At 38.6% G+C, this 27,847-nt stretch overlaps 1 protein-coding gene across 2 annotated transcripts; it reads left to right on the forward strand.

Annotated features, from left to right (window-relative positions):
* Positions 1-1,863: 1,863 nt before the first annotated feature.
* Positions 1,864-20,685, forward strand: zgc:56235 (uncharacterized protein LOC393186 homolog). Of its 2 annotated transcripts, XM_038273096.1 has the most exons (10): positions 1,864-2,022; positions 7,029-7,100; positions 8,656-8,705; positions 9,042-9,044; positions 13,674-13,826; positions 13,908-13,960; positions 17,004-17,225; positions 17,309-17,459; positions 17,543-17,600; positions 19,349-20,685. In XM_038273096.1, the coding sequence occupies exons 1-10, from the start codon at positions 1,893-1,895 to the stop codon at positions 19,438-19,440; spliced, it is 984 nt and encodes a 327-aa protein (XP_038129024.1). In that variant the 5' UTR covers positions 1,864-1,892; the 3' UTR covers positions 19,441-20,685. The 2 variants fall into 2 exon arrangements, with proteins under 2 accessions (XP_038129024.1, XP_038129025.1); XM_038273097.1 differs by lacking the exon at positions 9,042-9,044.
* The last annotated feature ends 7,162 nt before the right edge of the window (positions 20,686-27,847 follow it).

The following is a 27,847-nucleotide window of genomic DNA, read 5'->3' on the forward strand; positions in this document are numbered from 1 at the left end:
GGTTAACAGTAATTTATCCTACATCACAACTCCAATAAGATTCAAATTAATGGTTATGGACATTTTTGTTTAAAAAAGTAATGATACATTTTCAATTCAATAACTGAGTTTATTTTACCCAAGTAAAGCAAAGAAGAATCTTATCTTTTGAAATGTTGATCAAACAACAACAACTAAAATTATTACTAAATATTTATAAAGTCTAATTCCTTCTAAATATATTTTTAAAAAAATACATTTTAAAGTAATGGAAAACATATATTCCCTTAAAGGAATTCAAAATTATACCTTTAAACATTTTACTTCAGTCTTCTTGTCTTTCAAATCCATAGATATATGTTTGTTTTTCTCATTTCAAGATATACAGTTCAGCTTATTCCTAAAAGAAATAAATAAATAATATAGAATTTATGTACTGGAAAAAACAATCTACAAATAAGTAATAATGTCTTAAATTAAGTGTATTTACCCTTAATTTGAGTAGGTAAATGAGACAGTTTACCAGTGGAATGAGTATTTTTCCTCTTAAAATTAGATAATATGCACTTGAAATAAGACAATGCAATTGCGATTTCTTATTTTAAATGTAAATTGTCTTGTTTTATTGGCAAAATGTGTCTTTTACCTCCTCAATCCAAGAACAAAAACCCTTATTTTAAGAAGAAATTTCTTATTTCAGTTTTTTTCCAGTGTTGTCAATGTTATAATTATTCCAACAAAATACTACATACCGGTATATACAAGTGGGTTTGTAAAATGCCCTCCTTCTTTTCCTGCTTTCAAAAATGAGCAAAATTTGTTCAAGAGGTTTCTGAAAGAGATGCAAAACAATAGTGCAAAAAAGAATTAAACTGGATATTTAATATTGTAGATTAGGTTTTCCTTTTTTTATTTTCCTTTTCTTTTTAACTCTCTGGTTTGTGAATTAAAGTGTCGGTGTGCTTATAGACGAAATCTACTGGGTGGGGGTCATGGTGGGGCCAGTGGTTTTTTTACGGGGGCAGAGAACAAAAGAATAACAGACACATGCAGAAAGAAGCAAGCGAGAGCATATAGTTTTCTATAATGAGTGAACCACAGCGCCAAAATTGCAGACTCTTCATCTAACAGATGCATCCTATCCTAAAGCTGACCAGAGTTTATAAATAAAGTCAATCAATCAATCAATGTAGATTCCAAAAACAAAATAATAAGTTGGTACAAGGGAAGAATCAGTAATAGTTTCTTCTATCAGAGCTATCATAAGAAATTGATTTTATATTGTTATCTCACATTGGAGAAATCTACCTCTGTATTTAACCCATCCCCTTGGAGAGCAGTTGGCTGCCATCATGGGCCCCCCGGAAGTGGTGTGGGGTTAAGGGCTTGCTCAGAGAGCCAGAGTGGCAGTCTGTGGGAGTGGGGCTCGAACTCAGAACCTCAGTATTCCAAGCTTTACGCCCTAACCACTAGGCCTCCACTCCCCTACAATGCAAAGACTAATCTAAAAATGAACAGTTCTTAAAAGAAGTCAATATGTTCTCAATTAGAGTAGATCTGCTCAATTAACAAAAAATATATTCGATATTGAATAATTAAGTAGCTTTTTTCTTATTTTAAACATAAATCATCTTATTGCATCTTCTTATTGTCTTAATTCTTTAAATCAGGGGGAAAAGAACTTATATATATATATATATATATATATATATATATATATATATATATATATATATATATATATATATATATATATATATATTTATATATATATATATATATATATATATTTTTTTTTTAACACAAGAGTTGAAGTCGTAGTTATTCTTTATGTTGACTAACAATCCTTCTTAGTTTATTATTTTGTAAAACTAACCTGCTCTCATTAAGCAGTCGGAGCAGCCGCAGTGCGCATGCGCAGCGGCAGTCTCCTTCATCGTGTCTTGTTAGCATCGCCTAGCTCGGCTAACTGTCAATCCTCTCAGCAGCATCACGCCAGGGACGCTGCAGGCTCTGCGGACTACTGTCGCCTCTGCTGCACTGGTGAGAAGCCTTTACCGCCGCGAATCAACCTCAAATACTCCACACAGCTTTGAAATATGTATTTTATCACCACATTCCGCGGCCGTTTCTAGTGTTAGCCGCAATTGTTCCTAATTGTGCCGTAGCGCAATTAGCTAACGGTCTCCGTTATGCAATGATGCTGAGCCATGGAAAGAACAGCCTAATCCCTGTATGGTGGCTTTTCCACCTTTTAGTGCAAACAGTTAAAAGCGACAGTCAGCCATGGGGGTGGGGGTCTGGTGTGACCGGCAGCAGTGTCAGCTAGCAGCCCCTTAGGTTCCTTAGGTTAGCCCTGAACTGGCCCATCTGCTGTCCTTTGTCCCCCAGCAGAGAGGCTTCATTAGTTCAGGAGCTTTCATCTCTCAACCTCTATCCAGCTGTGGTGCTGAAGGTTTACCTGCTCTCAGTTCCTACGCTGACAAGAAGGCCATGAAGTTAAGATGAAGCCGGTTCCTACTTTAGAAATAGGATAAAAATAGTCTTTCTTATGTGTCTCATTGTTTAAAGGTTACATCCATCCAACAACTTTCTGTCCTTTCTTTGTCCTTCATCTTTCCTTCCTCACCAGCCACCTACCCTCATCTGTCCTTGTTCCTCTCTTCCTTCTGTGTTCTCCTTTTCAACCCTCAGTGGATCCATTTGTCTATTCTTTTATATACTTGCAAATGCATTGGGGTAATGGATCCATTTCTTCCTTACAACCATTCTTCACTCTTTCTACACATAAGGGCTAAAACCAGAGATGGGAAGTAAACAAGTACAAATACTTCGTTACTGTACTCAAGTAGATTTTTCTGATATTTTTACTTTACTACTTATTTTTATGGCGACTTTTTACTTCTACTCCTTACATTTTTACACAAATATCTGTACTTTCTACTCCTTACATTTTAAAAAATTGTCTTGTTACTTTAGTTTTGAATCATTTCAATGGAGTTACCATTATTATTTTTCACGTCATCAATACCAAATTCAATCTAATTGGATGGGAATCTACGTTGCATTTGACGCACCACTACAAGATGAATCGACAGATTCGGCGGTATTCATTCGCAGCAAATCATTGCAGCTTGGTGGCGGTGGCGTTGGCATAGTAGCATGGACGACGAGATGATTGAAAACGAACGCAACGGATATCTGGTCCTATTGGCAGACATCCATTTAAAATGTAGGCAACTGCATGAAAAAAGTGGTTTCTACTTTTACTTTTATACTTTAAGTAAATTTACAAGCCTGTACTTTGTTACTTTTACTTGAGTAAAGAAGTTTAATCAGTACTTCCACTTTTACCAGAGTATTTTTCAACACAAGTATCTGTACTTTTACTCAAGTACGGAAAGTGACTACTTTTGCCATCTCTGGCTAAAACAACTAATCAATTAATCGGGAGTAATCGTTTATTGAAATAATCGTCAGTTAATTTAGTAATCGTTAACTGGAGTGAAGAGACTGTAAAATGTAGCTGTAGCTGACAGAGCGACCCTTTTAGAGAAGTAATTATATTAAAATTGTTAAAAATATACAAACATTTTGAATTTAAAGTTGTAGGGAAGTCATATTAAATATCAAATCACTCTGGCTTAAACATTTATATAAATGTACTCTTTATCAGGCGATATTGTCCCAAAATAAAAATAAAAAATCCTGTCTTTAAATCTGTATTTTTTTTCGTTATCTTATGCAGATTATCTTATGAATAATCTTATGCAGATTAGTTATACGTCAGCCTGAACACCTAAATTCGGCCAATCGTATATCAACGGTCATGTTAATCACATTTTTTTGGTCATAGCATGAAAGCCGCAGTTTCTCAATTCACAAGGACACGAGTCCGGACTCGTGTCCTCGCCACGTATGTTCTTGAGAAGAACACAGGAAAGTCTGGACTCTGGGAGAACGGGAGCACGCAGCATAAATATGAGTTAATTGGATGACGTCATACACGCACCGCTTCGTTTAAAAAAATATAACTGCGGATGTCTGGGGGACAGTGATTCGCCTACATGTTATGAATGCTGGCGTACCATAAAGAATAAATTATGTACAGTGTAGTTTGTGCCTTCAAGTTGTTGCCCATAGGAAGACGTTACTTTGATATAATCTAACGGAATATCATCAGAACGGCTCCAAATGACGCAAAACTCATGGGTGAGCAGAACATGACGTAATGATATAAAATTAAGGGCCCAATTTAAGAAAAACAGCGTTTTCCTTTTTAAACAGAGCTCTTAAAGGAAAAAAGAAAAGTTAAATGGTCCAATGGAGCTATCAGTTTACTGTTTCTGCTCCAGCACAGGTCAGCATTGGATACTGATTTTCTTTTAGTATTTTATATTCAAGTGCAGGTGCCAGTTCTACAGGGGCACCGGCCCCCCATTGAAGCTGTCTAGAACCACCCTTGACTTCATCCCTTTTATCCTTTTTTCTTTACTCCTTCTTTACTCCCATCCATCCATTTCCCTCTGTCTTGTTTCCTCTCCTCTTCCACTCCTCCCATCTGGCTCTTCCATTATAAAAGTTTAATCCCAGTAGAAATCTTTGCAATAATTTTTTACTGAAATTTGGTTTAAATATGAGAACATAGAATTGGGTAACATTTGGAAAAATCTGTTGGAGCTCTGAACCTTTCTTGGGTTTTGTTTATTTATTTTTTAATCTTTCAATCCGATATGTAGGTTACGCAAGCTCTGTTTGACCTTGGATGTATTGCTGTGTTTTAAATTAGGCAAGAACTCAGAATAACACTTCCTTGTTCTATGTTCCCTTTGCTGGGTCTGAATCCTTTACCTTAGCTTGGTTACCTGATAAATCCACTTGTTGTCTTAAAATGTGCAAGAAACATCAAAAAAGTGTTTCTACTTATGCACATCATTCTTTTCATTGATATATTTAGTTCTTTATCAGATATTTTACCTTAAAAAGTCTTTTATAAAATGGGAAAAATAAATTGATAAGAGAATCTGAAATGTTTGGCATGCAATTATTCATACAAAGTGCCTTCAGATGTTATTTCATTAATAAATTCTATCAATGTCTAATGTACTATCTGTATAAATCCAGCTGTGTTTCAAACAAATAGTTTTCTTCACAACACAAATCCCAAGTATCTGTTAACAGGGCTGCCTGGAAGCTTCTGGAGATAGAAACCATTACTGTAACAAAGTCATAGCAGTTTCTGTCTGAGTAAAGGTTGTTAGAAGATGGTGAACATTTGGAAGAAGGTACCTTGGTTAGATGAGGCCGCAGTAAACTTCATTTCAGCCCTATGGCGGTGGGATCATCATGCTTGGGCGACATTGTTGGAGCCAAAGTTACATTAGAATGATTTTAGATGGAAACATAAGCCCCATTTCTACTAACCTTTTGAAACCGTGCAGAGATCAGTGCAAGCACGGTAACTGAGATAACTGTTGAGTGTAAATGACACGCAAAACTGAACAGGGCCGTGCCAGATAGAACCGAACCTCGGCTCTCAGATAACAAAGAGCGCATGAGCAGACCGCGTCATCTCCTTACAGTCAGCCTCCAGTGATGATTCTGCTTAGCAGTGTGAGGAACCTCAACTCCTGTTGTTATTTAGCCTAATAAACTGGCCCCACCCGCCAGCGGCCAAAATCATTTCTGCCTGCGAGTGTTCTGTCCTCGATCAATGCCCCAGGCCCTAGAACTGGCGAGCCAATCACAACGCAAAGATGTGTTCACGTCAAAGGTGTGACGAGAAAGCACAACAAGGAAGATGGCGACAACTATTGAACAGTTCTCGTTTGACTCAGCTTTGGAATCAGTTCTGGAAGGATTAAACTTGGGGTTTTGCGTTGAAACGTGAGCAGGAAGAGGCTCTACGCTCATTAATTTTTTTAGGAGGATGTATTCGCCGTTTTATCGACAGGCACTCCCCCACCAGCTTTCTGTCACGCTTACTACGTCACAGTCAGTTGCTCTCATTGGTCAGAGTGTTGGCCAATAGGCACAGACAGGGTTTTAAAAACAACGGATTGTTCTCATCGACAATCTTCCGATGTCTCATTAATCGGAGCCAGACTAAATTACACATTTAATCTCACATTTAATCTGGTTTATCAGGCTAGTTGTTGCTTCCTGCCTCTCTAAGCCCTGATTAGACCATCGTTTGTCGTATTAACCTCCCAAATGCCGACTCTGTCAAGTAAAATTCACCAAGGCTGCCTGCTTCGCCTGACTCTCAGCAGACTTCCTGAATGTTACGGCAGCCGCCATGTTGGTTTGCTTGATTCCCTCAAGAGACCAGTAGTACTGTAGATCGCCACTAGGAGGCGATCAAGCTTGCTAGCGTGATATGTAAACGGCGGTAAGGACCTGAGCTCGGCATGGTTAACTGATCCAAGCTCAGTCCGAACTGATCGGTTTTCAGAGGGTAGTGTTAATGGGGCAAGTGTTAGTTTCAGTTTTGATCTAATATCCTAATTAGAATCTGTGGAAACACTTTAATATCAATGGTTTCAGATGCTTTCATCCCAGCCGGACTGAGCTAAAAGGAGATCCCCGCCTCTAGATGTGCAGCAATGGTTGAGACATCACCTAAAGTCATGCCACATCTTGCTGGATTTATAATCACAAAATCTCTGCTGCTCAGTCAAGGCAAGTAAGAGGCAAGAAAACCAGCTGACTCAAGTTTTGCTTGTAACACAGTAATACAAAAAAAAAAAAAAAAAAAAGCTTTTTTTTTTTAAATCTGACCAAAGAGCCTGTTGCAGATAGTTGGGTAAGCTCTGCCAAGGACCTGATGAAATAAGTCTGTCACCATCAAACACCGCTTCTCTTCTTCTCCTTCATGTTTCATCTGTTCAACAGTTGTTCACCAAGATCTTTGTCAGGTTGTATTGCAAGCTGAGAAATTATTTTTGTAATCTTAACACAAAGAAAAGGGTTATTTCCTTCCTTCCATGCAGTCTGTCAGTTTATAAACGACTAATAACTGAACGATTTTTGTATTTTCTCGTTGTCAGAAAAAATGGCTGCCCCCCCTTCGTACGCAGACCTCGGCAAGGCCGCCAAGGACATCTTCAGTAAAGGCTACGGTGGGTAAAGCACAGGACAAAATTACCTGTTTACAATCCTTTTTTTTTTTTTTATTTCCTGTGAGGTGTCAGTGCAGATTATTGACATACGAAGTCAGCATGGATCAGCACCATCTAACCCCTAACAGCTGTGCCATGCAGTACAGTACCATAAACCACAGTGCTGATGAAATCATTACAGAAAAGGGATAAAGAAAAGAAAAGGAAGACATCCAGCAGACAGAAAAGGAGTTTTTACAAAGTTGGAAGAGACTGAGAGATAAATACGTGAAGTTCTTGCGAGTTCTGGAATAGCCTCCCCCTTGTGCTTTGGCAGGAAACTGCTGTGTGTCCTTCCAGACCAACAGTGCAGAAACATCAATACCAGCAATACTGGTTCGCAACCAGACCCTTTAAAGTTTTGTTTACCTTTTTACTAAATAGGTTTTTTGCTTAAAGTTTTGTGTAACATTTGTGATCATTGTTTAGGTTTGTAAATGGTGGAAGAAAAATAAGAATTGGCTCTAATACCTAATCCCATTTACACTACCCTCAGTAACTGAGATAATTATCGTGTGTAAATGGAAAGCAAACTGAACCGAACCGAGCTAGACACAACCGAACCAAGCTAACTGCAGACTATCCAGAGGTGGGCTCGGCTCGGTTTTTCCCTGGCTCGGTTCTCTGATAACAAGAGTGCATGAGGAGAACGCGTCATCTCCGTCTGGTTGCACATCCCAATTCACACTCCATTCCAGTAGTTGGCGGTAATGCCCCTCCGGAAGTTGTTTGCCAACCAACACAAAACAGAAGAAGAACAACAACTATAAACAAGTATAAACAACAATCGAAATCTTCCCCATGCAACATTTTGATTTGCTTGATGCCCACCTTCTTCGTCTTCTTCTTCTTGTGTTTTATAGCGGTCGGCAAATAACTTTTGGTGCATTACCGCCACCAACTGCTTGATTTCCTCCTTCAATACTGGCAGTAATACCGCAGATCGTCACGAGGAGGCGAGGAGTTGAGGAACCGAGATAGCGTGATTGGTAAACGGTCGTCAGAACCGAGCTCGGCCTGGTTAACTGATCCGAGCTCGGACCGGTCTGGGCATGGACACTGGAAAAAATATAAATCTAGAGAAGTCTTTTTTTCTTAATGAAGGTGCATTTGTTCTTTGATTGAGGAGGTAAAAGAGACATTTTGCCAAGGGAATAAGACAATTTAGATTTAAAATGAGAAAACAAAATTGCATTGACTTATTTCAAGTCCATTTTATCTAAATATCTTATTTAAAGAGTAAAAATACTCATTCCATAGGTAAACTATCCCATTTACACACTCAGATTAGGGGGAAAAGGCACTTAATTTGAGAAATTTCTACTTATTTCTAGATCGTTTTTACAGTGGATCGGTTTTTCAAGGGTAGTGTAAATGGGGTATAAGAATCAGCCAAAATGATTGGCAGCACATATAAAAGGATGCATACAGGGATATAAAGACATTCAAACAGTGCAGATGGTGAATAAATAACCTTTGCATTCACATTTGAATTGTTTTTCTTTAAACCCGACAGGCTTTGGCGTCGTGAAGCTTGACCTGAAAACCAAATCTCAAAGTGGAGTGGTAAGAAGCATTTTTTTTTTTCCTTTGCCCCCCCCCTGCCTCCATTTGTCCTTTCCTACCCTCCTTCTCTCCAACACTTGGATCTGGCTGCATAGATACCCGCTGACTTCCACTGCTGCTTGCTCCTTGAAGCACCAATAACTGCTGTAAATCTGAGCTTTAAGGTTTCCAGGTGGGCGATTGCTGCTGCTGCTGTGGAGCTGCTCTGCTTTCTCTGAGCTCACCAGTAGAGAAACATGACAGCCCCCCCATTGGCTGTCAGTCTCTCTGCCTTCCTTTCCTAACCACTGCTCTGTCTCCATGCTGCCACCCTGGACTACTCACGCTCTAATGTAGATGGTAAGATCGACTCCCAAGCCTACCGCTCCTCCCCCTTAACTCCCTCCTCCTTCTCGGTGTCGGACAGAACTCTCCTCTCCATAACTTTCCTGTTTATTCATCCCCTCCTTTGCTTCCTTTTATTTATTTTTTTGTCTCTAAGTGCATCATTTATTTGTGTGTAATTTCTATGTGACTCTTTAGTTATGATCTCTGACTAAAACTTAATTACCAACATTTCAAAGCTTATCTCTGGTTGCTAAATGATTTCCACACAGAGAGGAGTTCAGGATTCCTCATCTTATCCTCCCGTTAGTCCTCTATTATATCTACTCCAGATTAACCTGATGAAATCATGGAAGCTTGTTGCAGTAGTACACTGGAAAAAAATCTAAATCTAGATAAATCATTTTTTCTTAAAATTAGTGCATTTGTTCTTGGATTCAGGAGGTAAAACAGACATTTTGCCAATGGAAGAAGACAATTTACCCTTAAAATAAGAAAACACAATTGCATTATTATTTCAAGTGCATGTTATGTAATTATCTTATTTGAAGAGTAAAAATATTCATTCCATTGGCAAAATATCTCATTTACCTACTCAAATTAAGGGTAAATGCACTTAATTTAAGGTTTTTTACTTAGCGTGTTTTCACGACTATAAGGCGCATATAAACGTCTTTTTTTTCCCTCAAAATGTGCGGCGCACCCTATAGTGCGGTGCTCCCTATGTGTGTTGTTACTGCGGACGTTTGAGACCACCATGAGAACGTTAGAGGGGGAAGTGTGGGCGTGGATTGTGCATAAAAGAACAGGTTTGTGCTTTGTGCAGAACTCCTCATCTCCTCATTGAGGAGATGATGAAAGAGTGGCTGAGGGAGGTGAATGTAAGGAGACCCGGTGGTTAATCTGTAACTCCATGCGTGCCCATCTCACAGCCGATGTGAAAAACATGGTGAAACAAATGAACGCTGTGCTTGCTGTTATGACGCGCAAGACGCGCTGCTGCTCGAGATGGAAAAATTGAAGTTTTGCTGCTTGACGCGCCGCATCAACCAATCAGAGAAGCTGATCTGGGAGCTGGCAGCGAGACAGACGCATTGCTGATGATACAGAGCGCTGTGATCACTCCTCTGAAACAGTTTATTAACGCCTACATTAACTTAAAATGCAGAAACCTGCCGACAGAATATGTTCGCTTTTATAATCCTGCTGCCTGCAGTTTGGATTATTTTTATGAAAAACACCTACCAGCCGCCGCGGTGAACCGCGAGGAGGCGACCCGGCCAGAGGCTGCTGTTGAATTAAGTTTTCAGGTGGATTTTCCCACTTACAAAACATATTAAACTACTTTATTCCCACTGAATAAAGTAGTTTTTGCAGCCAGAGCAGCAAAGCTGCTTCAGCTGCGCGTCAGAACTAACTGGTACAATCTAAACTGTGGCGTGGAATAACATAGAGCAGACCACGCTTCAATATTGGGCATAATCCAAAAATATCTGTGACAAACTCACTGCAACACACTGCTGCAGGAGGATAACCAGGCCATAAGTTCTTATGATCCGTGACTCTTAAAGAATTGTATATATCGATGTGGGAAAGTATTTCCTGCAACTAACAACCAGTTAATCAATCTGCTGATTATTTTCTGATTAATCGATTAATAATCTGATGACAAAATGTTCCTTAAAGAAGATTTTACACAAGTGAAGCTAAAATTATGGCACTTGAGGACATTTTAATACAAGACTTTTGTTAATTTAGCTGTGTGCGTTCCTGGATTGCTTAAAATATTGTTAATTATTTTCTCAGCTTTGGAAAACAACTTTAGTTTTTGCATGTTTCTGTTTATGCTGAACTTTTTTTTCTCACTTGTGCAAGAAGGCACTAGATATTATTGGTCTAAAAATTTTGTTCATCTTGAATGCAAATTGTTTATTTTATTTTTTTTTTACAATTTTGGTTTAATAATTGTTTACAGTTAATTTCTCTTTTAGCTGATTGCATGTTTTAAAATCTCTGCTCAAGTTAACATCGATTACTAAATGAATCAGGAGTAATCCAATCAATTGTTTCAGCAGTAATCTATATCCTTACAAACTTTTTCCAAAGAAAGGAAAAAAAAATCTGGGTTGAGTTTAAAAGCCAAAGTCCAGATTACTTCCCTTTTAATGACTAAACCTTTTAAATAGAGACTGCCTGACAGATTGAGTTAGGCTAATAAAGCTCACAAAGCAAAGATCCTGCCCCGGTTTAAAGATTTAAACAACTGGCCATAGGAGACTATAGTTTGCCCTCTCCCAGAAAATCCTTTTGGAGGATGTCCGGCCATCTGTTCCCAGCGCTAAGCTTAAGCGCGCATAGTTCATGACTCGGATCCAAAGCCTGCCGGGTCCTGGAAGTCTTGAAATAAGGCTTTTTATGCTCTATTACCCTCCTCTGTCACTAAATTAAACTGTTTCTTTAACAACAAATATCATAATCATCTTTTCAAAGCTGATTGTTGTACTTATGCCAAGAGTCTAATATTTGAATTAGTTTGATGATCTGAAACGTGACAAAAGTAAAAATGGAAGGATCAGGAACGTTTCTGTAAATTTACAAAGATACGTTTTTTTTCTTTGTATTATTCTTATGGTAGGTTTGTTTATTCAGGTTTCCTACCTTCAAATTAAGCTCCAATTCAAAATTAAAGAGACTTCATCTGCTAGATAAAGAAGCAGCTCACATTTCAGAGTCTTTGCTGCTCTGGCAAAAATCAGACTGATTTTTTTTTTTGTCCACCGTTGTGCTCTCTGAAACGTTAGCTTCTTTTCTCTATAAAGATGTTTTCAACTCTGAGTTGATGAATAACATCTTTTTTATATACAGTTCTTATGAAGAGTCCTTTTAGAAGTCTATAATGTGTGTAGTTACTAATATCTGCCACTTGGGGGCAGTGTTTGAATGTTCTTAATTTCATCCTGCTACAACGAAAGAAGATACTGGATGAACAGCAGTTTGTTTCTGTTCTCTTAATGTTTGTTGCAGAGAAAACCAGGGTTGTCATCATAATGAGGCATAAAATAGCCTTACAGTGGAAATAATGCCTGATTTAAAGTATGCTTTTACGAAAGTATATTCTAGAAAATACGAAATATCAAATCAGTACAATATATTTAAAATGCTGGGGAAGATTCTCAGTCATCCAGGTCCTAGTCATTCCAAAAAAGTTGAAAAACAAACTACTGCACTGGAAAAACGATCTAGAAATAGGTAAAACTTTTTTAAATTAAGTTTACCTACCCTTAATTTGAGTGTGAATGAGATAGTTTGCCAATAGAACGAGTATTTTTACTCTTAAAATAATATAATTAGATAATATGCACTTGAAATAAAGCAATGCAATTGTGTTTTCTTATTTTAAATGTAAATTTTCATTCTCTATTAGCAAAATGTCTCTTTTTACGTCCTCAATTCAAGAACAAATGTAGTTATTTTAGGAAAAAAGTATTTATCTAGATGTGGATTTTTTTCCAGTGTGGACTTTCCAGGTTTGAAGACGTTCCGCTTCCCATCCAGGAAGCTTTTCAATTAAAAATGCCTGGATTAAGGTTGAGTTTTCTAAGCCATAACAAGGCTTTGTCGGGCCAATCTATAAAAGGCTGAAACTCAACACTAATCTAGATATTTTGAATTTAAAAAGCTTCCTGGATGGGAAGCTGAATGTCTTTAAACTTGGAAACAAAGTCCAGTGGATTTTTTTTCAACTTTTTTGGAATATATTTAAAATGTATTATTGTATTGCATATTATATTTTAAATGGTTAAAAAATACTAAATAAAAATGTATATAATTAGGAAAATACAACAAACTACTTAACAACATTAAACATGTAATTTAAGTAAATGTTCTGGATACTTTCTTTAAATCTGTGGGATTTTTCTCTCAAAGGGAGAATAAATCCAATATTTGACAATATAGACATTTATTTCCATTTTATCCCTTTAATTATTGTTAAAAACTTCTTTCTGTTTGCTTAAATGTTTTAAAGTTTAGATTTAGAAGATCAATATATGTGTTTAATGTATTGATTACAGAAAGCCGGGAATAACTGATCTTTATTTTGATTGATTTATTAATCATGGCCAGATTCTCTTCCATCTTCCTTTTCTGTTTTATTCCTGCATGAGTTCAGAGGAATCTGTATGTTTTAAAGTAGATGTTATGGAAAAAAGAAGAAAAAACTTGTTTGATCCTGGTTTTTTATGTATCAGGCTATAAAATTGATTATGTTCTAAAAAATGTTAAAGTTTAACCACATCTAAAACATGCAGGGCAGTTTTCCCTGAAGACCAGGACTGAGAACAGCTTCCTTAAACTAAGATTATGTGACCTTAAGTGTTGCGTTCCTGAAACAAATCACGTTTAAGGAAATTCCTCCCCCAATGTGAGACTAGTAAAGTCAGACTAATTTAAGATCCTGAATTAGAAAAGACCAGATCCATAGAACCCCAGAATTAAAACCTGTTTGGACTCATTTTTTCCTCCCTGATGAGTTTATTTCATTACTAATCCAGTTCAGTTGTAGTTGAAGGTATTTTCTAAGCTGTATTGATGAAGGAGCACCATCACCCCATTACTTGACTTTTTCCCCTTCTTGTTCTGCAGGAGTTTAACACAACAGGCTCCAGCAACATCGACACGGGAAAGGCTTCTGGTAACCTGGAGACCAAGTACAAGATGAAGGAGCTCGGCCTGAGCGTCAGCCAGAAGTGGAACACGGACAACACGCTGGCCACGGAGGTCACTGTGGAGGACCAGGTGTGTCTGGTTGGTTTTTCGATCATAAATATTCCAAATGTTCTTTTATTTTGAATGTGTTAACTCTGTTCTCCTCCTCAGCTCGCTCAGGGACTGAAGGTCGGCTTGGATACGTCATTCGTACCAAACACCGGGTAAGGCCACTTATTTTGTTTGAATGACAGCTGAAATGGGGCCGATTGTATTTCTTCACCCTAATAATACCTACTAGGATGCTTTTCCACCAACACTGTATCAGCATAAGTAAGTCTGAGTTGTTGGTGAATCCTTTTTCCACAATAGCAATGTTAGCTGTCATTAAATTCTTCCACAAGGTTTTAACAAATTGAAGCCTCCACTTGAACGCATCCTAAAGATGTAAGCTTAAGATCAAGATTCCTCAGGCCAGTTTCAAGGTTCTTCACTCCAAAAACTATAGTGGCCAAGAAAATGCAAACCACGTGTTAATGCATGATTTCACTGCATGTTTAAAAGGTCTTGCAAACACAAAAATTGGGCCAGCAAACATAACGTTTAGAGGAACTACAAACCAGAGCTAATCCGAACCACCTTTTAGAAGTCCCCTGCATGGCGTCCTGTTATGTTTTTGGCTAAAGGGCTTCGGTCCATGAATATAAACTCAAAGTAATGCCTCATCTCTCCGGTCGTCTGGAGCACTTCCATAATGTGGCACCGGTTTGCAGCTTAAAGGTATAGTGCAGGATTTTCCTTAATTTTTTAGAAGACCCACCCTCTGCATTTAAAAAAAAAATGCACATGGACAACCCTGTAGGGTAGGTATCCCCAACCTCGGTCCTCGAAGCCCGCTGTCCTGCAGGTTTTAGAGGTTTCCCTGCTTTAGCACAGCTGATTATAATGAGTGCAGTGGACCAAAAGCCTGTTAATCAGCTTTCAATTAAAATCAGCTGTGCTGGAGCAAGGAAACCTCTAAAACCTGCAGGACAGCGGGCCTCGAGGACCGAGGTTGGGGATGCCGGATGTAGGGAACTCCTATTAAACCCGTGTGAAAGCGTGCACAAGCCCATTTCTCCTCATGCACGCTCTGTTTAAAAGTTGTTGTTTGCATCGCTCATACAAGCTTACTTTCCAAAGGAAGAGGCCATTTTTCCACTATGTCAGACTCACCACCGGTACGTGAAGATGGGGACGAGAATGCAGGATGGCCTAACCCCTTGCTCACACTGGCTCCGGTCCGGTTACCGAGCCGACGGAGACCGCAACTCCCGCACACCCCCTCTCACACGCCCTTTTGACTACGGTGCGGTGCGGCTCTGCGGCTCCGGCAACAGGTCCGGAGATTTAACTCGCGAGAACAGAAGTTCACTTGAGTTCACGTAACTTCACGCGATAACACGGCCCAAATAAGGATATTTGCGAGAGCTTGTTGCGGAGGGCTCCGGCACGCTGCAAGGATAGCTTTCTTGCGGAATTTTCTGCAGCACTGGAGTGTCTCGGTAACCGCAGCCGGACAGCTCAGCAGCCGCTGAGAGAGGTTTACGTCTTTTTAATGACTTGGAATCACTGCGGCGCCACACCCACCGCACTGCAACGGTAAGACCGGAGTCGGTGTGAGCCTGGGGTTACGTAAACACATCACCAGAACGATTGACAATCAGGAGGACCACTTATTTAGATGATCCATCCGGAAAAAGAGCATCCTCCACTATACCTTTAACTTGCAGGTGTTTTTCCTACTTGCAATATCTTTCCTTTGCAGTTTTTCCTGTGGTTGTGTGTTAACATCATTGAATTTTTTTCAGCTTCTTTCCACTTTGCTGTTCGTTTTCTCCGATTGCAGCAAGTGATGTAAACGAATCAACTTTGTAAAATTGTTTATTAGATTCAAATTTGTTCGATCTGTGTTGCAAAAATGATCTAGAAATGAGTGAAAATGTCTTAAATCAAGTGTATTTACCCTCAATTTGAGCAGGTAGATAAGATGATCTGCCAATGAAATGAGTATTTTTACTCTTAAAATAATTAGATAACATGATCTGATAATAAGATATGCACTTGAAAGGAGACAATCCAATTTGTGTTTTCTTATTTTAAATGTAAATTATAAATTGAAAAAAGGTATTTAAGAAAAGAGGACTTAGTTAGATTTATATTTTTCGCACTGTTATGAATTATCTGCTTATATTTCTGCCGTCCACAAGAGGGCGCTCTTTATCAGAAGAATGAACCATCCAGAATCCTTTCCAGGATTATTTATGCTTTTATAGGATCAAGGATGCAGAGTGAATACTCTTTTTGTGCTCCTGTTTATAAACAAAAGACTGGATAAACTTTAGTTATCTCCTAAAAAAGTGTCCATTTAGATGTGCTGCATGGTCTCTGCTGTGATTGAAAGATGAGGATATGAATATAGAAAGTACCAATCGAATTACACTGAAAACATAGAGCTATCCTTAATTGCAGCTATTCGCCTTTAAAGGATTCGTGTTTTTTGTGTCTTAACTTACTTTTGCCTTGAATTTACTGTGGAAAAATGTATTTACACAGCATTTGCACCCCTAGGCCACTGTGCTAAACACATGGAGCCGTGGAAGTGATCTAAACATCCAGGTTAATTGATGTTAGTGGTGCTACTTATACTTTAAATGGTATAAGGATCCTCTAATTAAAAAGACAAACAGTACAACTACATGTATGTATGTGGATGTGAGGAAGCAACTTCAATGGTTCTGTCAGGACAGGAAGAATAGAACAAAATCTAGCAATATTCTGTGAAAGAAAACACTTGCAATGACCCTAATAGGAAAAGTTATATTCAATTTAGTTTATTTCTATAGCACCAATTTACAACACATGTCATCTCAAGGCACTTTATAGTTCACCAGATCATCTAGTAAAATTGATTCAAAGTTTTCCTTCTAAAGAAAACCTGTTGATTGCATGGACTCATCGACTCGAATGCAATCCATCATACTAAGCATGCTTGTAGCGACAGTTGAGAGGAAAAACTCCCTTTTAACAGGAAGAAACCTCCAGCAGAACCAGGCTCAGTGTGAGCGGCCATCTGCTGAGGCCGACTGGGGTTCAAGGAGACAGAAGCAGAGATATCTAAATCTGATAAAGATGTCAGAGATATCTTATATCTTAATAAATGTCTGAGAAAAAGTTTTGAACTGTGGTTTTGTAGGAAGATAACCTGATGTTTGACTTTTCTTAAAGCAAGAAGAGTGGTAAGCTGAAGACAGGCTACAAGCGCGACTTTGTGAACCTTGGCTGTGACGTGGACTTCGAGGGGCCCATCGTCCACGCCGCTGCCGTGCTGGGGTACGAAGGCTGGCTGGCGGGCTACCAGATGGCCTTCGATATGGCCAAATCTAAACTATCTCAGAACAACTTTGCCCTCGGCTACAAGACCGGCGACTTCCAGCTGCACACCAACGTGTGAGTGTTTCATGTTGACTCTGCTTGGAGCTCAGCATCCTGCAGCAGCGTCTCTGAATGCATTTCTCTCCTCACTCGATCAGAAACGATGGGACCGAGTTTGGCGGCTCTATCTACCAGAAGGTAAACGAGGGGCTGGAGACGGCCGTGACTCTGGCCTGGACCGCCGGCAGCAACAACACCCGCTTCGGCATCGCAGCCAAATACAAGCTGGACAAAGATGCCTCTCTGTCTGTGAGTCTTCAGCAGTCGTCACCGAGGCAAATTCCTTTAAAGTGTTGTCTTTGGTTCTCACCCTATTATGTTTCTGCCCTTAGGCCAAAGTAAACAATGCTAGTCTGATTGGAATCGGCTACACCCAGAGCCTCCGGCCAGGTAGGCTCGAACCCAAACTGTTTGAGACACACAAGTTCAGGCTGCATAGAAACAAGGATAACAAGGGCTGTAAAATCTAGTTCTAGGGGGATTGTGGGGCACAGACTGCAGGTTTACTTCACATGTAGAAATACAACATGACTGTTTAGTACATTAGTACAACCCTCTTCATGTCAAACTGTAGTTTTACTGTTATCGTAGTCATATTTATGGGCTAAATCATAAAATGTCTTTAGACGTTTATGTGTGTGAACCCTCGCCAGCAGGAGCGATCACTCATCCCCCTTGTTTTTCTGCTCATAAAAATTACAAATACAATTTTTCCAAAGTGTGGAAGAGAGATGCTGATGCTGGGAGGAGAGCCATGGATATTAAAATGGCACAATTTGGCATCAAACTTTAACCCAGGCATATAGAGTTATCCATACGCCTTGGAACAGTTTCTATTATGTTGCCATTAACGTGTTTGTAAATGTGATTGACCAACACATGGCTGTGAAGGTGAGCCTCCAAACCAGGGTTTCCGCAGGTCATTAAAAATCCTTAAAAGTCATTAAAGTGTTATTTTTTAAATTCATATATGTGTATGTGTGTGTGTGAAAAATGTATGAAACAGTCATGTTGTACTATATATATATATTAGGGGTGGAACGGTTCACAAAATCCACGGTTCGGTTCGATTCACGGTTTCTGGTCACGGTTTTCGGTTCGGTTCGATTCATGTTGATTGTTACACCAAAATCCCATAAAAATTTATGGAATGAAAAAATCCCCCAAAAAATAATGGATGGTAATTATTTTAAATGATCCGCGGAAACCCTTGATCATTTCCGTATGTTTTGCTGCTTTTGAATTTAATCATCTCGAGCATGCGCTCTACCGCCACTTTCTGCTCTGGAGTGTAAACACTTCGCCTATGAGAAAAAGGAGCAGCGCATGAACCGAACGAAACACACGCGAACCGAACCGAGACAGTCGAACCGAACGGTTCTGACGGTTTTCATAAATCGTCCCATCCCTTTTATATATATATATATATATATATATATATATATATATATATATATATATATATTTAACTTTTGCTGCTGAACGCGCCACATCCACCAATCACAGAAGCTGATCTGGGAGCTGGCAGGGAGTCAGACACAGCACTGCTGATGCAGAGCACTATGATCACTCCTCTTAAACAGTTTATTAACGACTAAATTTACTTACAATGCCGAAACCTTCCGGAAAAACATGTTCGGTTTTATTATTCTGGTGCCTGCAGTTTGGATTACGTGAAAAACGCCTTCCAGCCGCTGTTGCAAACCGCGAAGAGGCGACCGGGCCAAAGGCTGCTGTTGAACGGGATTCCCAGGACAGAGCGGGTGTCTGGGGTCTGAGTGGCTCTGACAGTGAAATGATATTTGAAGGCAGGATGTAATCTGGATGAACTGACTGCACAGATTAAGTTTTCAGGTGGACTTTCTCCCTTAAAAACATATTAAAACTAGTTTTTACGCACTTATAACAGCAAATATGGCTGCCATTGTTACAGGCAAAGAAAGAATAGGGAAGCTCTGCCCACCACACATCAGACACACTTTTTCCACCACTTTTTCCAAGCTTCTGTTTGTCCCTGTAAAAATGCACACCTCTAGCTAAATGCTCTGCTTCCAGGATCCTTTCAGAAGTAAATCCAGAGTCGGAAAAGGTCTGACTGATTCTCTCCTAATGGGATAATTGTTGCTGTGTTCTTGCAGGGGTTAAGGTCACCCTCTCAGCCCTCATCGACGGGAAAAACTTCCAAGCAGGCGGGCATAAAGTGGGCATGGGCTTCGAGCTGGAGGCGTAATAATGGCTGCTCTTCAGAACCCGACAGCTCCATCTCCACCTTTCATGTGGCTCCTCTCTGGACTCTCCTCACACGCCCTCCCCCTCGTCCCCCCAGTCCGCACTCCTAATGAGCATTTCTGGCACCGAACGTCGAGTCTGGAGCTGAGAGATCGACCCTGAAAGTGGCGGTGCGTGGTCGTGAAGAAATTTCTCACGTTCCGGGCGAAGTCACACTATTTATTTCCTTGTAGGTCTCGGATGACATAGATGTTGTTGTTAAAGAGTGTAGCTCATTACAGCAGTCGTACCTAAAAGCATGTGAGAATAAAACACGGATGCAGAGGCTAACGTTCATTGCTTGGTTAAAAAGGTGCAGTGTGTCTGCTTTTCTGTTTGTTTTCATTTTTTATTCCTTTTTCTCAGTTTATATGTAAACGTGTCTGCAAACTCAGTTATTCCCTGAAACTTCAGCCCCAACCAAGAAATAGACACGAAGATAAAAAATAGATCAGTTATCTAAAGTGGGAATACTGTTGGAATGTAGAGAAAAAGACTAAAGTTAATTAGGATTTGTAGCCCCTTGGTAGGTCACTAAATAAATCTAGATACAGTAAATAAAACCAATGACATATCTGAAGATTATTGTTGATTTTTAAAGGAGTGAATGTTGCTCTTAATAATTCAATCCACACATTTCTTTTCAAAATAAAATAAATAGAATATTGGTAATTAGTTTGATGCTTTCCATTTTCTTTTATACATTTTTCATGCTTTGGGATTCTAATGTATTTTTTTCACACACACATTAGCTGACTGCTGTTTTGACTAAACAGCAGAACAGGACGGACGGCGAGTCCAGACGCCATCTTGTTGCTCCTCGTTCTGACAGGTGAAATCAATGTGGTGGAAGTTAATGTGCATTTCTACCACATGGTTCTCATCCGTCCCCGCTGAGCTGCTATGAAGACGGCGACCATATTCTGCGTCTTAGTCGCTCTTGGTGTGCCGAGTTGACGGCCATCTTTCTTCTCATAAAACTCCAATTAGGTGTTGCGTCTCAAGCAGTTCATGTTTCTCGCACCAGTGCAGCCGCTTGTCCCAGTGATTCCTCGACACGGTGTTGTGATCCCCGGCAGCGTTGTCTCTACATCCACTTCAGTCCTCTAAATGTCTTTTATTTTATCCTCAGATTGTCATTATTTAGACACAGTAGCTATTTTTTTCCATTGTAAATTAAAACGTTCTAATAAAAAAAGGAAAATGTCTTGTTTTGTCGGCATGTTTGACGTATGTAGGTAGAAAACTTAGCAGAGAACCATAACTATTTTCCTACTTATCAAACCTGAATGTTTTTAAATTGTAAACTGTATTTTGGGGGATTTAATGTGACAGACAACAAAGTGGAGCATTTTGTAAAGTAAAACAAAAAAAGGTACTTAATTTTCTTTTGACTTTGCATATTAGAAAGTAATTTTACATAAAAACAGCCAATTTGTGCTTAATTCTAACTTTTAACCGGATATCTTTTAACATCATTTTCCTCTTGAAGATGAACGGATCAATTAGTGTGACACAGAGATTATTTGCTGTCTGTTTTCATTTAAGGCATGTTTTAATATTTACACTATGATTTGTCTACTAATTAGGGAACTTTGGAGGGAAGTAAACTTTATGTAGGGTTCAACAGAAATAAAGCTGAAGCATAAATTCACCTGGATCACCACCTCTGAAGATAATCCTCGTCCAAAAGCTTCATAAGCTCCACATCCAGCGTTTCCCCTGCGTGAACCTTTACCCGCCTCCTCCCTCTCTCTCAGGCTATTCTCAGACCCATTCATCCTCAGGCCTATTCCACTACCAGTATCCGGCCCATGAAGAGGGAAGACTACTACAATCCTTTACCTTAATGATCCATCAGTTCTCAGCATCAAGTCTTCTGATGGGCTCTAAACCCCAAAGAACTTATTTGATTCATGTCAATAAAATCTTTGTGTTATTCTCTCCAGGTTAAAATGACGCTGAATGCAGCATATACTTTGTAGAGTTTTATTTGAAAAGATAAACGTATCGCTTTCATTTCCACATTACAACTGTCCTAAACTATATGCAAAAAAGAAGCACATTGAGGTTTGCAACCTTAAAGTAACAGAAGGTGAAAATACAGTTTGGCCAAAAAGTATTTAGTCAGCCACTGATTGTGCAAGTTCTCCTAGTTGGAATAATAAGAGAGGTCTGTAATTTTCATCATAGGAACACTTCAACTATGAGAGACAAAATGAGAAAAAAAAAATCCAGGAAATCACATTGTAGGATTTTTAAAGAATGTATTTGTAAATTATGGTGGATTGAGTTGATCTTTAGTTATTGGCTTAATACTTTTTGGCCCCACTGTGCATATTTTAATAAAAGCAATTCCTGCACCTGGAGGTAAAAGACAAATCTTTGTTGTAGTTTATCTTAAGGAGAAGCATGTGACTACCCTGTAGTCTCCACAGCTTATTCTGGATTTGTATTGTTTTTGTTGAATAACTTCATTAGTATCTGTAAAAATGCATCATTAGCAATGTTTTAAAGCATATGCAGTCTTTTATTCAATTATGGTAAATTACCGGTACTTATATAGCGCTTTTTCGAGTCAGGAGACTTCAAAGCACTTTACACTGCATTAAATAATTCATGCACAGACACTGATGGTGGCAAGCTACATTGTAGCCACAGCTGCCCTGGGGCTCACTGACACCATCAGTAGGCAATGCAGGTGAAGTGTCTTGCCCAGGGACACGACATTGAAAGCTGGAGCCAGGGCTTAAACCGTCAACCCTTCGATTTCATGGAAAACTCCGGACGCCACTGTCGCCCGTTTTGATGTCCTTCAATAACCATCATATTAACGCACTCCTAATGAGCATTTCTGGCACCGAACGTCGAGTCTGGAGCTGAAAGATTGACCCTGAAAATGGCGGTGTGTGGTCGTGAAGAAATTTCTGATGTTCCTGGCGAAGTCACACTATTTATTTCCTTGTAGGTCTCGGATGACATAGATGTCATTCATGCACACACACTGATAGTGGCAAGCTACATTGTAGCCACAGTTGCCCTGGGGCTCACTGACACCACCATCAGTAGGCAATGCAGGTGAAGTGTCTTGCCCAGGGACACAACACTGAAAGCTGGAGCTTGAACTGACAACCCTTCAAGTTTATGGAAAACTCCTACATCTGACGCCACTGTCGGCCGTTTTGATGTCCTTCCATAACCATTATATTAACTTTTCTGGTTTAAAAACCTGCCCAGCAGACTCAACAAGTGCATTGATAGGAAACCAGCTTAGATGCTTTACTCCCCGGACAGGATGGTTTGTGTACGAAAGACATCCCCAAACTCGGTCCTCAAGGCCCCAAGTCCTGCAGGTTTTAGAGGTTTCCTTGCTCCAGCACAGCTGATTTTAATTGAAAGCTGATTAACAGGCTTTTGGTCTACTGCAATCATTATAACCAGCTGTGCTGAAGTAGAGAAACCTCTAAAACCTGCAGGACAGGGGGCCTTGAGGACAGAGTTTGGGGATGCCTGGTGTAGGAGAAGCCCTCCCTGCTGTGTTTCAGAATGTTTTCGCAGCTCTACATAGAGAAGAGCATAAATTAGTCTTGTATTGTCTCTGTAGCCCAGATATTTATTGGTTGGCAGTGACTTTCTGTCCATATTACTTACCCAGAGAGTTCACCAGTGTTGTTCATCTTCTGACATGACACCCATCAGCATTTATGGTAAAATCTTTACAATTTTAATCACAGGTATCAGGACTTTGCTGCATTTCCAAAGGTTTTTTTCAGCAGCTTGACCAGACAAAACCAACTTCTGGGCTTGTTTTATATAAATGTCAAGGACACGTACATCTCTAAAACACCATCATCTTGTTTTTCTGTCAGACTTGAAGGCTTTTTTTTTTTTTTATGAAAGAGAACGGCCACAGAACAAAAATCATGCATGGTTGTTTTGAGGTTACAGACTGGGATGCACTGTCAGACAAATGGAGGGGATTGTGTAACTGACTGTATAAACTGTGTGGATAATATTTTTTACCAACAGAACAGTGAAAGTTTCCCCAGTAATGAACCCTAGGTCACCAATTAACAAAAGGAATTGATAAACAAGAAAAAGAGCCATTAGAAAGAGAGAAAGGGAATTATTTAGGAGAATGCAGAGTCAAGTTAAGATAAGAAAAAGCAAGGAGGCATAGAGAGAGAGGGTGTAAAACAGGCTACAGCATAGTGACATATCAGGGCTGTGTGGGCAGGGATGATGATCAGACAGATGGAAGTCTGGACAGAGCAAATGAACTGAATACATTCTTTGACAGCTTCAGTTCAGGAATAAACTCAGCATCACTCTCTATTGCCAACAGTCACATGGAAACCCAGCCTGCCTTTGACCTAAAACTGCCCTCAGGCCTCAAATGTTCCATCTTTCATCTCTGCTATGAACCCTCCTCTCTTAATGTGTTTGTTCTCAACCAAATCAGAAGATGATGCTGTTCCAGTTGCCCCATCCCAGCCTGTTTTTATACACTGGAAAAAAATCTGAATCAAGATAAGTCATTTTTTCTTAAAATAAGTGCATTTGTTCTTGGATTGAGGAGGTAAAAGATAAATTTTGCCAATAGAACAAGACAATTTACACTTAAAATAAGAAAATACAATTGCATTGTCTCATTTTAAGTGCATTTTTATCTAATTATCTTATGTTAAGTGTCAAAATACTAATTCCATTGGCAAATCATCACATTTACCTACTCAAATTAAGAGTAAATACACTTAATTTAAGGAAATTGTACTTATTTCTAGATTGTTTTTCCAGTGTAGGTCAGCTACAGTGGCAACTGGAGAGAATGAACCAGATGGTTGGAAAAAATGGAATTCCAGATAAGTCATTTTACCTTAAAATAACTGCATTTTTTATTGGATTGAGCAGGTAAAGAAACATTTTGCCAATGGAGCAAGTCAATTTACATTTAAAATAAGAAAAGACAATTGCATTGTGTTATTTCAAGTGCATATTATCTAATTTTCTTATTTTAAGAGTAAAAATACTCATTCCAAACTATGTCATTTATCTACTCAAATTAAGGGTAAATACACTTAATTTAAGACATTTTTACTTATTTTAGATTGTTTTTCAAGCATTTAACAAGATTCAGCCAGACTTACTTTGTGATATACTCCAGAAGACTCAGGTGGAGGCATCAACAATCACCTGGATCAAAGACAAACAGATCCTAGTTTATTAGACGGCCAGTTTATTAGGCTGAAGGGTCAGCTGTCTAATCAATCAGGAGCACCACAGGGGGCTGTATTCTCACCATTCCTTTTTACTCTGTGCACGTCTGACTTTCACTACCAGGCAGAGTCCTGTCATCTGCAGGAATACTTAGATTACTTTGCAGTCAGTAAATGCATGAAAGATGGATAAGAAGCTGAGTACAGAGAGTAGGTGAACCGCTCTGAGGCATGGTGTGGAAACAACCATCTGATCCTGAATGGCAACAAAACAAGGAGATGGTTGTAGATTTCGGAAGAAACAGGAACAAGTTGAATCCTGTTAAATGGGAGAAGACGTTAACAGGCTAATAAAGAAGGCATATTTCTGAAGGAATTAGGATTAGGAATCTTTAGTGTCAGCACTTTATAAAAACCATTTCTAACATCCAGGTTACCCGACCCGAATGCTTTCATTAGGTTTTTGAATTTTCCAAAAATTAGCTTAAACATATATTTATTAAATGCTTTCCTTTTGTTGAGAACACAAGAGAACCATAATATACTGATATTTGTGTTATGTATATTTATAACAGCCGGTTCCAATGCCAAAATCTATATATGAAATGAGATTTATTTTGAACATGATACAAATATAAAAAATAAAAAAAATAAAATAGTGCACAGTAACAAGAAGTGCATAAAAAAGAAGAGAAAAATACAGATATTTGTTTCCATTAACATATCATGCTCAAAAATGGGGTAGGAAGAAGTGAAAACTTATTAACTCCTACCCCCTAAACACATAAAAACTTACAGTCCTACTGTTATAAAAAAAAAAGAAAAAAATCAAAGTCAAGTGAAAGTCAAAGTGGCAGTCAGCAGTTACTAATATTTACCTATAACATTTCCCTTTTTATGCTGGTTTGTCTTTTCAAACCCTTACACCAAGTTGTTATCTGTAATACACACATTTTTGCTTTCTCTCACTCATATGTCTATCTCTATTGAAAATGACCTCCTTATATTTTCTATTGAATTGTATTAAACTATTGCTTTGTTTTAAATCTTCATTTAAGTTGTTCCATAACTTTACACCTTTAATTGAAATACAGAAGCTTTTTCTTGTTGTTCGCAACTTGCGCATCTTTAAGTTTGAGTAACCCCTTAAATTATACCCCACTTCTCTTTCAGAAAACATGCTCTGTATGTGCTCAGGTAACAACTTTTTAGATACTTTGAACATAAATTGAGCCATTTTAAATTCTACAAGCTCGTCAAATTGGAGAATTCTGGATTTTTTGAAGAGTGGGTTTGTATGCTCATAATAACCAACATTATGGATTATTCTAATGGCTCGTTTCTGTAGGATGGTTACCGGATGTAAAGAGCTCTTGTAATTAACTCCCCACACTTCACAGCAATATGATAGATATGGTAAAATCTGAGAATTATATAGGATATGAAGTGATTCAGCATTCAATACATGTCTAGCTCTAGCCAATATAGATATGCTTCTACTAAGTTTACCCTGTAAATGTTTAATATGAGGTTTCCAACTGATTTTGTCATCTATTATTACGCCGAGAAACTTATTAGCAAATACCCTTTCTAAAGTTACGTCCTGTATTTGAACTTGGATTTCAGTATTTTTGTAACAGTTCCCAAAAACCATGATTTTTGTCTTGTCCAAATTTAATGATAATTTATTATTGTCAAACCATATCTTTAACTTACTAATCTCTGAGGTGACTGTTGAGAGGAGATGTTCTAAATTGTCGCCAGAGACTAGAATATTTGTGTCATCAGCGAATAAGATAAATTTTAATACATTGGACACTTTACTGATATCATTTATGTAGAGATTAAATAAGACTGGTCCTAATACTGATCCTTGTGGTACTCCACAGACAGTCTCCTGCCAGTCAGATTCCACATCTCCCAGTTTCACAAATTGTTTCATGCATCACAAATTGTTTCACAAATATCATGCATCCCTAGAAGTACAATTTAAATTCTATCTATCCATCCATCCAGATAAATCTGGATATGCTGCATTTTAAATATAGTATAGGATTTTTTTTCATGTAAAGTTTCTGGTAAAATTGGAATATATTTTTTATTGCATGTTTCATATCCCAGTAAATCTGTTTCACCTTTATATTTGCAGCTCTACCTGCTTCTCTCTGTGCTCTGTTTAAAAAAGATTTTTGAACCTCTTTACTAATATAATGATGCCAAAAACATTTCAAGATATTTAGAAGCTCTGCAGTCTGATTCTGTCTGTACAATAAGAAAACATGTTAATTTTAAGCTGTAACTGGGACTCGTGATCCTCAAAGCAGCCAAACATTTTGAAACAGGTAAAGAAGAACATTTACTCTGTTTTCTCAAGCTTCTTGCATTATATTACTAATTTGTCTGTTGCTATTTTTGCTGAAAAAGCTCAGTATGTCTCTATGGCATGTCTCTCTATGACCACTAAGAGTATCTATTTTGGCCTAATTAGACAAATAATCAAATTAATTATGCTAAAAGGAGAATGTATTGGTTAGAAATCAAAAGTGAGACATATTTTATGAGTGATTACATGTAATAATTACTGCAAATTTCATATATATGACATGTCTATACTTGCCCATAATATTAGAATAAAACATAATATCATTTCAAATATAGCACTATGCATTCTGATTTGCACCTTTCCATTTCACTCACTGATAATTAAACAAAGGCAAATAAAAACACTGCACATACAACAGTCAAGATGCTCTCCTTCTGCATTAAAAAGGAGCATCTTTAATAAAGAAGTAACTTTGGCTCTTCCACAGGAGACGCCATTTTGCCACCTGCCTTCTTCTTTAGCTGAATTTTCACGCCAATTTAGAGGAAGTTTGCCTGTTTCCCATAACTTATGAACAAAAAAACACAGAATATTAACCAAAAAAAAAAAAAAGCTGGACACTCTAAGCTTTGTGGCATTTAAACAGTCAGAACTATACAAAGTTAACAGATGTTGGGATCTGGAGGTCTGTCCACCTTTCTCCAGCAGAGGGCGTTCTAGGTCTCCTGGGGCTGAAGCTGACCACCACACCTGCGGCTCATGAGCTCATCAGGAGACCAGCATTTAAGGAGGGGCAGAGCTACATCCGACGCCAGAGTGTTTGCCAGTTA

Source organism: Cyprinodon tularosa, unplaced genomic scaffold, assembly GCF_016077235.1.
Source record: "Cyprinodon tularosa strain WSP-4 unplaced genomic scaffold, ASM1607723v1 ctg857, whole genome shotgun sequence".
Lineage (NCBI taxonomy): Eukaryota > Metazoa > Chordata > Actinopteri > Cyprinodontiformes > Cyprinodontidae > Cyprinodon > Cyprinodon tularosa.

What these genes read in the sequence shown, in the direction of transcription:
- zgc:56235 (XM_038273096.1), top strand. Translation starts at nt 1,893, where the DNA reads ATGCGCAGCGGCAGTCTCCTTCATCGTGTCTTGTTAGCATCGCCTAGC. An exon ending in CTGTCGCCTCTGCTGCACTG is followed by an intron (nt 2,023 to 7,028) that starts GTGAGAAGCCTT and finishes TCTCGTTGTCAG; the next exon opens with AAAAAATGGCTGCCCCCCCT. An exon ending in AGGTCACTGTGGAGGACCAG is followed by an intron (nt 13,827 to 13,907) that starts GTGTGTCTGGTT and finishes TCTCCTCCTCAG; the next exon opens with CTCGCTCAGGGACTGAAGGT.